Genomic DNA, 14610 nt, shown 5'->3' on the forward strand with positions numbered 1-14610 from the left:
TGGACAGAATCAAGGTGACATGCACACATATGGACAGAAGTGGTAGGGAGCCTCTGCCTCCTGAGTGCTGGGATGAGAAGCACACGCTGAAGCACATGGGAAGCAGAGGCAGGCGGATCTCTGTGAGTTTGAAGCCAGCCTGGTCGACAGAGCGAGTTCCAGGACAGCCAGGGCTACACAGAGAAACCTTGTCTTAAAATAAAATAACAAGCCGGGCGGTGGTGGCGCATGCCTTTAATCCCAGCACTCAGGAGGCCGAAACAGACCAATCTCTGAGTTCGAGGACAGCCAGGTCTATAGATTGAGTTCCAGGACAGATAGGGCTACAACAGAGAAACCCTTTCTTGAAAAACCAAAACTAAATAAAATTATAATAAAATAAAATAAACTTTGATGACAAGAACAGCATTTTAGAGAGATGACTCAGCAGATAAAAGGACACCTGGGTCACCTCCTGGAGTGTCCTTCTCTCTACAAGTCCTGAAGAATCACACAGAGATCTACGTCAGTTATAAACTGGTTGGCCCAGTATCTCAGGCTCTTCTTATTAACTAATTCTTATAACTTATATTAGCCCATAATTCTTTTTTTTGTTTGTTTTTTTTTTTGTTTTTTCGAGACAGGGTTTCTCTGTGGCTTTGGAGCCTGTCCTGGAACTAGCTCTTGTAGACCAGGCTGGTCTCGAACTCACAGAGATCCGCCTGCCTCTGCCTCCCAAGTGCTGGGATTAAAGGCGTGCGCCACCACCGCCCGGCTTTAGCCCATAATTCTTGTCTATGTTGACCACCTGGCTTGGTACCTTTTTCGGCAAGGCAGTCACATCTTGCTTCCTCTGTGGCTGGGTCACGACTGGAGACTGGATCTTCCCTTTCCCAGAATTCTCGTTGCCACACTCCACCTTTACTTCCTGCCTGGCTACTGGCCAATCAGCATTTTATTAAAAATAATACAAGTGACAGAATAAAAGACCATTGTCCCACAGCACTCCCCCCTTTTTAAAAACAAGAACTCTGAATCTAATATTCTTTGTTTAGCTTTTTTTCTTTGACCATTATCCATAACAACTTGTAACCAACATTCTAAACAAAGAAAAAGAAAAATATCGATACATAGTCCTTTTTTTTTTTTTTTTTTTTTTTTTTTTTTTTTTTTTTGGTTTTTCGAGACAGGGTTTCTCTGTGGCTTTGGGGCCTGTCCTGGAACTAGCTCTTGTAGACCAGGCTGGTCTCGAACTCACAGAGATCTGCCTGCCTCTGCCTCCCGAGTGCTGGGATTAAAGGCGTGCACCACCACCGCCCGGCCATAGTCCTTTTTTTTTTGGGAATGTGGGTGTAGTTTTCCAGGATACTTCCTGCTGATTGGGGGCACTTGATGCTTTATTTTTCTCCTAAGCCTACAGATATTTTTAAACACACAGTAAACCATTTAGAGGTTTTCTTCTTCTTTGAATCTATCTTTACTGAATATCTCTCTCTTTTTCTGACCACATGAGTCTTTAATTTGCTAAGCAATATGGCTAGGATTAAAGCCGTGGCTTTGATGGCTGGATCCACCCCGTTCTTTAGCTTTCTGAGAGTCCAGTCTCATGGCAGAGGTACCTGCTGGAGTCATGTTTATTGCCACAACTCTATGGCATTTTAAGGTCCCTGCCACCCCCCAAAAGCATGCAGTCAGCTTTTCCTCAACGCCATTTAAGTGTTTCGTGGCAGGACCTCTTAAAAAGAGCTGCAGGGTTTTGCAGCTAATGCTGAGTCAGGAAGCCTCTCTTAAATAAGAGTGCTTTCCTCTAGCAAGCAGAGCCCACCTGAGAAAGTGCTGTTATCAATAAGCCATGCTTTACTCTATTCTTTTTTGGTTTTTCGAGACAGGGTTTCTCTGTAGCTTTGGGGCCTGTCTTGGAACTAGCTCTTATAGACCAGGCTGGCCTCCAATCACAGAGCTCCACCTGCCTCTGCCTCCCAAGTGCTGGGATTAAAGGCATGCGCCACCACCTCCCAGCTTATTCTATTCTTTTCTGTCTAGAATTACTTCCCAAGCTCTCTCAGGCTTTTTGTGGATGCAGCTGTCCACATCGGCGCCATTCTGTTGACCGAGTTTTTTTTTTGTCCCGCCCACACCTGCAGCCGTTAAGTCCCAAAGAATCACACAGAGGTCTAAATTATAAACTGATTGACCAAGTATCTCAGGCTCTTCTTATTAACTAATTCTTATAATTTATATTAGCCCATAATCCTTATCTGTATTAGCCACATGGCTTGATACCTCAGTGAGGCAGTCACATCTTACTGTCTTGCTTCCTCTGCAGCTGGGTCACAACTGCAGACTGAATCTTCCCTCTTCCCAGAATTCTCGTTGCCCTGCCTCTACTTCCTGCCTGGCTACTGACCAATCGGCATTTTATTAAAAATAATACAGGTGACAGGGCACAGACCATTGTCCTGCAGCACTCATACATATAAACATTTAAAAATGTATTTAAAAAATTAATAAATGGACTGGACAGTTGTGGTACATGCTCTTTTTGTTGTTGCTTTTGGTTTTGAGTAAGGGTTTCTCTGTAGCTTTGGAGCCTGTCCTGCAACTCACTCTGTAGACCAGACTGGCCCTGCCTCTGCTTCCTGAGCGCTGGCATTAAAGGCATGCAACATCAGCTGGTACAACAGACCTTTTTATGGAGGCCGTGAAAGCTCATGTTTCTCTAAATAGAAGCCACTGAGCATGGAGCCGGGAAGATGAGGTCCCCACCTCAAAAGGTGATATATACATCCTTCAGGGAGCCTGAGAGTTGACTGGGAGCACAGGTGAGCCAGAGGCTTCCCGTGCAGCGGAGAGCGGGCTGCTCAGAGGAGAGCTGGTTGTACTGAAACTGTGTGGCAGATGGCTTGCCTGGAAACGAAACTTCTTGAAGTACCACTCCACAAAAGAGAGCTTTGTTTGCAAGACTCGTGCAACAAACCTACTGAACCTCTCTGTTCTCTATTCTCCACCAATATCCCCAGGGACAAGTACGCTGAGCCCGTGTGGGGAGCCAGGCGAGGGTTCCTAAGTGGGTAGATTTACATGGTGAGGCAGCTCTGCCCTTCACCAGTGACAAGCTACAGTTATATGCTCCTGGAGTCTTGTTTCAATATGGATTCTACTGTCCCTCAGCCCTCCCTGCATGAATATAAGCACATTAGTTACCGCTCTATAGGTGTCAGGACCCTGCCAACCCCGAGGAAGTCTGGAGATTGGGTCACCTCCTGGAGTGTTCCCCTTGCCACGGAACCCTTGGGATGAGTGACATGACACGTAGAACCAGCCTCAGGGTTAACCCGATCCCAGGGTTCCCCACCCTGAAGAAACAGCTCCACACTACAACCCCACCGACTCCAGAAGAGTTCATCCCTGGTTATTTCTTGTAACACTTGTGGCCCTGGGTGTGTACATGCCCACACTTTGTAACAAGGCAAGGCTCCCTGAAAGTGGAAGTAAAGATGACTCTGATGTGTGACTGAAAGTCGGACTGAACGCTGCAAGGACCAGGATGGAAAGGGACTGGGAACATGACTGGGGATCAGCCCAGCACTGCCACCCTTCAGCAGCCACCCCAGGACCCCATAGCACATACTGACTAAAGGTACTCGAGCAGGTGGCTCAAGGGCAAGGAGCAGCAAACGAAGGAACAAGTCCTGATGCCAACCTGCACATCCTGCCGGGCTGCCTTCTGTTGATATTTTCCTAGCCCAGTACTACTGTAATCGGACGGTTCTCTCCCGCCCGCCTGTTCCCAAATACTCGGCTGCTGCTTCCCAAACAATTGACTCAGAGGCTTTTAGGGATTATAAATGCTCAGCCAATAGTTCAGGCTTATTACTAATTAGCTCTTACATTTTAAGTTAGCCCATATTCCTTATTTATGCTCTACCACATGGTATTAGCATGGCACATTCATGTCCTGCTCCCTCTGCGTCTGGCTGGCGACTCCTGACTCCACTGTTCTCCTTCCCATCATCCTTGGTTTGGTCGGCCTGCCTATTTCCTGCCTGGCTGCTGGCCAATCAGCGTTTTATTAAACCAACTGGAGAGACAAATCTTTACAGTATAAAAGAGGATTATTCCACAGCACACTACACCCACCCTTCCAGTTCCTCTCAGCAGGGTGGGGGAGTGGCTCAGGGGCTCCCTGGAACCAGCACTCAGTGATGAAGATGAAGATACTGAACACAAGGATGCACTAGGCCTCTCCTCTGACCTAATATTTGCTTGTGTCTGTGTGTGTTGGGTTGTGGGTGTGGTCCAGTGATAGAGCATTTGTCTAGCATTGTCTAATACCCTGGGTTTGACCCCTAACATTGGTAGGGAAAAGCTTGAGGGCTTGAAAGACTGCATGCCTGGAATCCCAGTTTTTTTAAGACCATATACTTATATACATATATATATGTATCTATAGTATTCTGCATGTATTTATGCCTTCAGGCCAGAAGGGGGCACCAGATCTCATTACAAGTGGTTGTGAGCCACCATATGGTTGTTGGGAATTGAACTCAGGACCTCTGGAAAAACAGTCAGTGCTCTTAACCTTTAAGCCATCTCTCCAGCCCCTGTTGTTGTTTTTTCAAAGACAGGGTCTCTCTGCGTAGCCCTGGCTGTCCTGGAACCTGCTTTGTAGACCATGCTGGCCTCTGCCTCCTGAGTGCTGGGATTAAAGGTGTGCACCATGGCCCAGAAAGTCCCAGTTACTCTTGGGTCCAAGACACTAACAAGGAGGGCATGGAAGCTCATGCATATAATCCCAGCATGGAAGCTGGAGCAGGAGGGTTGCTGCTGATCTTAAGCCAGCCTAGGCTACAGAGTGAAACTCCATCTTACACCTATGACAAAAACAAGGGGAAGGAGGGTGGAGATAAAGAACAGAAACTCCGAGGCATAAGGAGTAATTCCATGTTCACAGAAGCCCTGTACTCTGAGACTCTAGCTACACCCAGCGAGAGATAAAGACCCCCTACACACTCCCCAAAGAAATACCATGTTAAGAACAATCTTTAGCCCTACAGGACAGATGGAGACAATAAATTGAGGTACGGATTTCCCCCCCCAAAAAAAGTTTCTTGAAGCTGGCAGAACGGACTAGAGGATCCTGGGTTAGCTTCTGCCGTACCTTCATCCGTTACTCAGTGGCAGTGAATCACGAAGAACACACACAAACCCATCGCCAGTCCCCTTGACCCTTTTCCCTCGTCACCCGCCTTTCAGGATGAGTCATCTTCCCTGGCTTTCCACCCGAGAAGGGAGGGCCAAGCAGAAAGTTCTGAAACTGGAATGAAAACTTCACCTCCCCATTATCCTTCTTTTTCCCATTTATTTTCACTTCATTCTCCGGGATTTTCAACAGCAGGGGGAAGTTTCTGCACAGGAAGAGTAGCGGCAGAATGCACCGGAAGCAGTTGTAGTTGGGGTGGAGGGGCGGATGCTGGGGAGGTGCACAACTCTTAATGATAGAGCATGCATGGTACCCAAAGAGATGCTGCACAGCTGCAGGTGAAGTCCCTAGCACCGTGTGGAGATGAGGATCATCCGTGAGCATCCTCCGGGGCCCGGTGCCATCTTGGGGCATTTTGGGAACGTGGGCTGGGGTCTGGACTGTGCCCCTCAATAGCCGCGTCCTTTCCAGCTCTCTGACCCATTCAGAACCGAGAGGACACCGCTGCAGAATGGGGTAAGAAATTACACCACTGTGTCCCACCATCAAAACAGCAACCAGGGCCCCGCGTGGTGGCGTTCGTACGATTCCGGCTCCCGGGAGGCAGAGGCAGGAGCATCGCCCGGAATTCAAAGCCAGTCTGTGTCCGCTATATAACGAAACCTGTATCCAAGTGGAAAAAAAAAAAAAAACAAAAACAAACCCGAAAATACCCACGCAGGTTCTGTCCCATAGACCTCGGCCTGGGCTGGCGTGGAGATCTGCAGGGAGCGTGGGCCGTCAGCGTCCGGGTCCGCGACAAATCCTGACCCGGCAGGAGCACGCTCCGCCGGGCGAGCCCTGAAACCAGTCCCGCGAGACGTCGCCTGGGCGCGGCGCGTTGCCAAGGACGACGGCGCGGGGCTGCGCAGGCGCGCTGGGGGCGCGCACGCCTCGCGGGTCGCCGCCGCGCCTTTCCCTTTAAGCTCGGGCCAGCCGCGTCGCCGCTTCATGAATGGAACCCACGTGACCAAACATCATGTGACGTCTGAGGAGCGGCGGCGGCGGCGGCGGATTCTGAGCCCGGTCCGGCCCGGCCTTCCTAGCGCGCTCGGCCCGGCCCGCGCGAGCGCCCAGTCCCCCTACGCCCCCGGCCCGGACCCCTCCACGCCCGCCCCAGCCCCGCGCAGCCCCGGAGCGCGCGCGCGCGGCCCCGCCCCAGCCCCGCCTTGGCCCGCCCGGGCCCCGCAGTGTGGTGAGTGCGCGCGGGGCTGGGGCGGGCGGCGGGGCCTGGCCTCGGGGTTGCGGCGCACCCCACGGCGGCGGCGGCGGCGCGTGCCTCGGTTTCTCCGCCGGTCGGAAGCCGGCTGGCCCTTCGCCGGTGCCACCCCGGAGCTGGTGGACCGGGCGAGGGCGAGACTGGGAGCGGGCGTGCGCGCGGCGGACCCCGGGTGCCCCGCGGGGGGCGCGATTGCAGGGCGAGGTCCGCGCGTCTGGCCCCCGGGTCAGCGGGGTGGCTCGCACCGAGCTGCTGACTCATCAGGTGTCCGTCGGCTTCCGAGCGGGCGGGGTCGCGCGGGCTGGCAGGGGTGGCGGGGAGACCCTGCTGAGCGGCTTGGGCTCGCCACGCGCGTGCGAGCCCAGCGGAGACGTGCTGAGTCATCAGCATGAGGTCACTCGGTGCTCCTGCTGACGCTGGGCCGGGGCGGGGGGCCCAGGCCCCGCTATCGGGCCGTCTGAGCGGGAGGCAGGGCTAGATCCGGGCGGCGAAGGTCGGGCCGGGATCCGGGGTCGTGTTTTAAGTTTGACGGACCTGTGAGTTGGAGGCAGAGGCGGAGGCTTTGCAGGGGCGCGCCGCAGGTTTCTCCCGCGGTGGAAGGTAAAGCCCCAGGTTTACGCATCCCTCCTAGGTTCTTGGGATCCCGGTCCAGGTCCCACGCTTGGTCCAGTTTCCCAAACTGGGAGACCGGTCGAAGTACGCCGAGGGGAGGAGCTTAGGTGGGCCGAGCCTGCTTGTCTAAGAAGGAGGTTTTCCTTCTGAGTGACCCTGGCTGAGTCGGCACTGGGACGGAAAAGCCTGGGAGCCGGTGGAGAAGGGTGTGTGGCTGGAAGGAAGCTGGGGCAGCTCTGCCAGCTAATGGGAGGAAAGGGTGGATCTAGTAGCCGGTGGGAGTTTTCAGGTGCAAGCATGGAGCGGAGAATGTAGTTCTCATTTACCTCTACGTTATCCCTGTCAGAAGAGTTTGGGGTCCCACTGTTGCCTGAAGTTGGGGAAAAAGTGTGTGCCCTGTTGGGTGTCTGACCTGATGACTGCGAAGTCTTGGGAAGTGACAGCCTGTGTGGGGTGTGGCCTCCACCTTTGCGTGAATGTGTGGATATTTACTGTCTTCTCCGTACTGCTTTCCTTGCCCGGGGTGTCATGGCTAGCTTAAGTTGACCTTGTGGATTGTGCATAGGGCTGTCCCCTCAAACACCTACCACACTGAGCTCCGAGGCTGTTTGTAGGTACCAGCTGTTTTCATTTGGGGGTGAGACTTTACGGCCTATAAAAATTCCAGGTCCCAGAAAGGTGTTTAAAGCTTTTGGAGTCACTGTGCTTCTGTGGATGCAAAGTGTGGAATTCTTTTCCAATAATGTCAGAATCTGAAGGAGGAGAGACCTAAGTTCATGTCTCTTGCACTGGAGTTTGCAGGCAAGGTTGAGCAAGGGTCGGTGTCTTGCCTGAGACTGATGTGCAGAATGTCCAGTTGTTAGCCCGAGTGGGTGGCCCTGAGTCTCATGGTGCCTTGTGATTATCCATAGCTGTCAGTATTAGGAGGAGGGCGGAGTTGGGGGGCAGCTGGTCTTGACCCACTTCTCTGAGCTTCTTCCTCATGCTCTGCAAAGTGCTCTCTGAGCTACCCCCCAGCACAGCTGTCCCCCAAAACTGTCTGCTTAATCACTGTGTGAGCCTAGGTTGGCAGAAGCCAGGCAGGCAGCTGGAACCACTGGCTTTGCTGAGGCTTGCTGTTCCCCCTTAAGCATACATATGAGTATACCATGCACGTTTGAGCGGGCGCGCGCGCGCATGCGCACACACACACCTTTGATCAGGAGGCAGTTAGTTGGCTGTACTTGTGCTGAGTTCAGGCCTTCAGCAGAGGCTGAAATCTGTTGAGGAGGCACTTTTCAGCTCCCAGCTACCACACTCTGCACTTTTCTGTGCAATCGCAGGAAGTCGCCGTTTTGAGCTGAACCGTCTGTGAGGGGAGCTGCTGCTGGGGCTGTCTCTCCCACCTCTGCTTGCACTCCTGGTGCGGGTCTGGGGCCAACCTGTAAGAGAGGCAGATGCCCTTCAGACCTCCAGTTCTGGCTTCCCTCTTTCTCTTTGATCTGACAGGACTCTGGCCTCTCTTAATCTGGTCCTGGAGAGAAGGTCCTCTGCGTAATACTCACATGTAGCCACACCTCCTGTGCAAGACCAAGAGTGGTAGTGAGGACACGGGCCTTTGCCTCCCTAGCTCACGTGTTGGTTCTCTTGAGAAGTGTAAGGCGCTCCCCACCCTGCACCCCCAGCACATTGTTGCCTGAGGTGCTTACAGCCTCCTCTGAAAGAGACTGCAGCCACCTCACCTGCAATCCTTTCCCACTTCCCTGCTTCCAACCTGGAAAGGGGAGGAGGTAGCTTTACCCGTGGGACTGATAGGTACTGGACTAAGCGGGGATTCCCAGCCTGGGTGTACACAACTGTTCTTGGCAAAGCTTTAGAAAGCTGAGCACGAGATTGAGAGCCAGAGGGATGGCTGACTGTAGGAGGTAGCTGTTTTGCTTTTTGTTCCCTGGCCCTGTGGTCACTGACCCTAGGCAGAGAGCCAGAGACTAGCTGGTGACCCAAAGGGGCTAACTCTTGCCTGCTTCCAGCCAGCAGTGCCCTCCCCTCTGCTCATTGTGGGGCCCTTGTGAAACGCAGTGTCGGGTGGGGCAGGAGCACAGGATGCTGCAACCAAGCCACAGGATGGTTACTCCATCTGTAGAGGAGGTGGGCAGGGAGGACTGGAGGGGCCAGGGCTCAGCTCCTCCCAGCTGGACTGCCTGCTACCTGGAAGGTGAGAGGGTTCCCAGTCAGCACAGTTAGAGCAAACCTGGTTGGTCCTCTGCCAAAAGGAGGCAGGAAGCAGCCTCCTAAGTCCTAGCGGGAGAAAGGGCTTTCTTCTATCCTCAGGGTCAGCTTAGGGAAGCATGTATGGGAAGTAGGACCCTGGGAGTACAGGGTCCCTGACTGACCCTTGCCTGCTCTTGGTCCCAGTAGTGGGTCTCCTGGGGAACTGTTGGCTGGCCTCAAGAATGGGAGAACCACTCAGGAAGAGAGGGAGGCGATGTGCTGAGTCAGCGTGACTCGCCAGGAACAGCGCGCTCTGGGGCAGCACTGGGGTTATTTTTAAAGCTCAGCTTCCTTCTAGGCTTGCCCAGACCTTCCAATCTCTCTGCTCCTTTTGTCTTTTGCTTTCACACCGCGGGCGGGTTCTTCCCTGGGTAAGACCTCCTGATCTCCCCCTTGGCTCTCTAGGGAAGGGCCTTCTGAAGCAGCCCAGCTCAGTAAGCAAGGTGCCAGGGCCGTCCTCAGGTCAGGTGAGGGGCAAAGTTCTGTGGGCTGAGCACTGGACAGCAAACTTCCTGTTGGGGTGTGAAAGGAGTCTGCAGGGTCCTGACCTCTGCTCCATGTCTTACAGAGTGCCTGCTCATTGTGCCCCCGGGTTATGACGACCCCCAATAAAGGAAACAAGGCCTTAAAGGTGAGTGGAGACGCTGGGTTTGGGGGGCAGCAGGGGTAGCAAGCTTTCCTGCTCTGCTGTGACCCCATGTGCTGTTCTGCTCCAGGTGAAGCGGGAGCCAGGAGAGAATGGCACCAGCTTGACCGACGAGGAGCTGGTGACCATGTCGGTGCGAGAGTTAAACCAGCACCTGCGAGGCCTATCCAAGGAAGAGATCATCCAGCTGAAGCAGCGCCGGCGCACGCTCAAGAACCGCGGCTACGCGGCTAGCTGCCGAGTGAAGCGGGTGACACAGAAGGAGGAGCTGGAGAAGCAGAAGGCGGAGCTGCAGCAGGAGGTGGAAAAGCTGGCCTCTGAAAACGCCAGCATGAAGCTGGAGCTTGACGCGCTGCGCTCCAAGTACGAGGCCCTGCAGAACTTTGCCAGGACCGTGGCCCGCAGCCCTGTGGCCCCAGCTCGGGGTCCCCTCGCTGCTGGCCTGGGGCCCTTGGTCCCTGGCAAGGTGGCTGCCACCAGCGTCATCACGATAGTAAAGTCCAAGACAGATGCTCGGTCATAGGGACATGTGCGGTTGCCAGGCAGGTCTTTAAGGGGCCACTAAGTGCGTGGCAAAGTTGGCAGCCCTGTCCCTCTTCCTTTCCTTCTCCTGTCTCTTCTCTCCTTTCCCCTTTTCCTTCCCTGCAAAGCACAACCTGCACCCAGGGGCGTTGGGCTGAGCCCCCTTGATATCATCCTTGTCGTCACGCGTGTGTTTTGTACGTTGGGATTGGTCAGTTCAACAGTGATGTTGGGTTGCCCCTAACCCCTTTGTACCAAGGCCATGCAGGCTAGGAGTCCAGAGTGGGCACCGTGGGAATGGACAAGTGGGCAAGTGTACTGGGCTTAGGTCTGCCCGTCCTCTCTGGCGGCCTGCAGTGGGACTTTAGAGCTCCCTCTTCAGATTCCAGTGGGCCTCAGCTTGATCCCAAAAGGGAGAGGCGGCTCTGCCCTGAAAAGTGGATATGTCTTGAAGGCCCTGGATGAGTAGGCCACCAGCCTGGGCACTGGGGCAGGAACCATGGTGCTGGAGCCTGGCACAGTGCACTGGATAAGACCAAATCGCCGGTTGTGAGTGTGGGTGGCCGGTGTGTCAGTGTGTCCTGCGGTGGGTCCGGTGTCGCTGTTTACATGACCTGTGTGTGGTTATATAGCCCTTTATTTAAAAGAGACGTTCCTTTTACGAAGTTATTAAATTATATGTTTAAGAGCTAAAAAGAAAAAAAGAAGAGCTGCAGAGTATTTATAAAATTGTCTTAAAAACAAAAAAAAAAAAACAAAAACACATTTGACCGTATAAATGGAAAAGGGAAGAAAGTATAGTAGAAACTTTGCTAGTTAAAAAAAAAAAATCCCTTTCTTGTAAACTTGGGGACAGCTCTGTGGCTGTTGGAGTTTAGTTTTTATACACAGAGTTATGAGACATTACTTATAAAACTTAGTTTAAAAAAAGAAAAAGAAAAAAAAAAATAAGCCAAGCTGCGAGCCGACCAGAGGCCGTCCTCTTTGATATCTCTTTTGCAATTGTACCGAAAGTGACTTACTCCTTTGCCCTTCCTGCTTCCGTCTTGCCGGTGCCGTGGTGTTGTCCGTGCCTGGTGAGGTTCTGTGCGGCCGTGGAGTGCTGGTGCTTCTGGTGACCTTTGACCTGTGGCTGTCCCTGTGTGTGGGTCTTTTTTTGTGTGTGTGTTTGTTCTGGTTTTTGTTGGTTTTTTTGTCGTTGTGGTGGTGGTTTTGCTTCTGCTGGCTTGCTGGACCTGGGTTGGGCTGGGGTCCCAGGCAGAGCTTGCTCCACTGGAATATGGGAGACTGCCTGCCAGCTCACATTCTTCTGCACTTGTCCATTCCTCTGCCACTGGGTCCCTCTGAGCCTTGGCTTCGCATGTGGGTCTAGGGCTTGGGTTGGCGGAGTGGCAGAGTCAGTGAAATTGGGAGCCGTGTTGAGCCCCCATGCTGCTTCCACATCCACCACCTCTGGTCCTGGATGGTAGCATTGCAGGGACCAAGGAGTCACTGTGGGTGCCCACGGGGCTGCGTCCTACCTGTTCCTGGCTGTCTTCCTCCTGGCCTCAGCTTTGTTCCTAGAGGCTTCAACTGGGGCCTCGGCTAGGCCACCCCAGAGGCCTACCTTGTGGGTTGGGAATCCTATCACCCACCTATCCCTAAAATCCCATTCTGTGGGATGTTGTTTCCCGGGCAGATTGGTCAGTGGCCCTGCTTGGGGGCCACCTATTCTTCCCTGCCTCACTGTGAGAGCCTGGAGGCCTCCACCATTGCCAGACAAGGGCTTTGGCTTCAGGGCCAGGTCTGTCTCTTCCCCATTGTCTGCAGCTCTTGGCTCTGGGCCCTTCTTATGCCTCCCTTCAGGATCTGTGTCTTCCAGGGATCCGCTGTTCTGCTTGGAGGTGCTTCTCTGCAGGGTCCAAGCCTGCCTTCACCCCAGCTATCCAGGGGAGGCTGCCCACCTTCCAGGCTTGGCTCAGGAAGCTCCTTGTAGGTGGATGCCCACCTGGTTGCATGGCCCTTGTCCTCTTGCTGGCGTTGCTGGTGTCTTCTGGGGGCCTGGATCCCTGACAAGAACAGAAGGAAAGACTGGCCTGATAGGCCTTTACCTCGTGGGCAGCATGCAGTGCTCTGGGAGCAGGACCTCTGCCAGCCCTGGCATTGTGGTGGCTTCTCTGGCTCAAGGTGCTCAGACACTCCCGCTGGTGCCGGGGTCAGATGTGAGTGGGAGTCCGGACTCTCGGTTATACGTTACCAGGTGACCTCACCCCCTCCCTTGGGTTCTCTAACTGGTGTCAGATGAGTTGCTGATCCTGACTGTGGCAGCAGAGCTGGGTGGATTATGCCCATGCCCAGCAGAGGAGAGGGGCGGGCTTTCCAAGTTCTCTGGTCCTGAGTGGTAGTGTACAGCTGAGTGTGGCCGTCCATGTGGAAAGAGGAGGCTGAGGCCAGGCGTGTGTTGAACAGAAGCAGCAGATCGTAGCTTCTGCACTGGGTAGGGCCGTGCTCGTGGCCTTCAGATCTGCAGCCTCTGCGTTCCAAGTCAGGAACATTCCCTGCTGAGCCACTCTCTTCCCTTCTTGATTTCGTGACATAGATCCTGTGTCCAGGCGTGACTCTTGGCTGTCTCTCTGGTCATTGTTTACCCTGTTTTCCTGCTGTGAGGGTGTTGTGTTTGACTTTCTGACACAGTCTACGGAGAGCTTTGGCTGAGGCTCTCCCAGATTACTCCGCTAAGTAAACGGTTATTGTGCGACTTCCCTGACCTCCTTCCTTGGACATGGACACTCAGATTTCACAGAAAAACCCACATGAGGTGGATCAGTTTCCTCTAGAGTATGGTCCCGGAGAGTCCTCCCCCTCCACTGTGTCTGGCTGCTAACCTGGGTGTTTGTACCATTAGCGTAGGGCCTCCATGGCAACACTGAGTTATTCTGGGTTCTCTGTCATCACCAGGCGTTCCTACAGGCTCTCCTCAGTCCACCTTCTCAGTCTGTGTGTGCTAGCAGCGGCCTGGGTGTTCGGTGCCAGGGTGTGCAGCTTTGATAAGCTACAGCCCACTTGGAGATGGTGAGGCCACTTCCCTGCTACCTCCCTCTGTGGTGTGGCCACTTGGCCAAAGCTCCCATCCACAGCTGGGATGTCTGAGCCACAGCCTGCTGCACTGTTTCCGCTCTGGGATCTTCTGAGTTACTTTTTTAGGCTGTGGTTTGGTAAAAGGAACCAACACATTAACGATTTTTTTTCCCCAAAAGCCACTGAATAATTCCTCTTGGCATGTTTTCATGTCCCCATTGGCTGCCTGGTTTGGGAGCCCTTGTGGAGAAGAGGACAGAATCGGTACCACACAGAGGCGTGGAACTGTGAGAGCTGCTCTTTGGACTGCCTGTTTCTGGCATGTGTCCTGGGTGTGTGCTACACCTGCTGGGTCTGCTGCACACGATTCTGTCCCTGGAGCGGCAGTATTAACAGCATGGGTGTCTCTAGAAGTTTGAAGTGGACTGTCCTAGGAAGTGTCCCTGACAGAATTCCCTGTTCTCTACTACCCCAGTTGGGTTTTCAGCCCCTCCAGCAACTTTATGCCCCAGTCAGTCCTATCTTTCCTCCCATCCTCTCTGTCTGCTAGTCCTTGAAGCCTTTAACCAAATGGGAGTGGGTACAGAAAGCCTTCTCCTGGCAACTTAGGGCAACAGGACAAGGGCTATTGTGTGTCCAGCTCTGTTGGTCTCCTGGTGCTGAGAGATGTGTCCAAGCAGAGTTGATCAGCCTCTGCCTGCCCTGCAGGGCTGAAGCCAGGGGGAGGTTAGCAGAGAGTACCCTAAATGGGGATCTAAGTGAGGAGGGTCTGGGGTGGGGCTGCGAGGTGAGACCCGGTCTCCTGCACCTGGGTAGGGTCATCAGGGATCTGGCTGCGAGGTGAGGCCTGGGTGTTCGCACCAGTGCAGGGCGATCAGCCGTCTGGCCTCAGCAGACAGCAGCCTTGGTGCCCACCGTGCCCTGCGCAGTATTTATTGCTAAATTATTGTCCAGGAGGGGCGGCGCTGGGCCTGGCCCCCCGGGTATTTATTGCTGTACATAGTGTATGTTTGTGATATATAAGGTTTTCTTTATTTTGTATATGATCAATAAACGCCTTTTAAAGAGACCTGCTGGTATTTC

General features: G+C 53.6%; 1 protein-coding gene across 7 annotated transcripts; it reads left to right on the forward strand.

Annotated features, from left to right (window-relative positions):
* The first annotated feature begins 6379 nt into the window (after nucleotides 1-6379).
* On the forward strand, nucleotides 6380-14596 carry Mafg (MAF bZIP transcription factor G). 7 transcript variants are annotated; one of them, XM_038327733.1, is made up of 3 exons: nucleotides 6380-6416; nucleotides 9871-9933; nucleotides 10019-14596. In XM_038327733.1, exons 2-3 carry the CDS (start codon nucleotides 9898-9900, stop codon nucleotides 10469-10471), a joined length of 489 nt encoding a protein of 162 aa, XP_038183661.1. In that variant the 5' UTR covers nucleotides 6380-6416; nucleotides 9871-9897; the 3' UTR covers nucleotides 10472-14596. The 7 variants fall into 7 exon arrangements, with proteins under 7 accessions (XP_038183661.1, XP_038183660.1, XP_038183662.1 ...); XM_038327732.1 differs by lacking the exon at nucleotides 6380-6416 and adding an exon at nucleotides 6472-6704; XM_038327734.1 differs by lacking the exon at nucleotides 6380-6416 and adding an exon at nucleotides 6729-7258.
* Nucleotides 14597-14610: the final 14 nt, after the last annotated feature.

The sequence above is a fragment of the Arvicola amphibius genome, chromosome 4, assembly GCF_903992535.2.
Source record: "Arvicola amphibius chromosome 4, mArvAmp1.2, whole genome shotgun sequence".
Lineage (NCBI taxonomy): Eukaryota > Metazoa > Chordata > Mammalia > Rodentia > Cricetidae > Arvicola > Arvicola amphibius.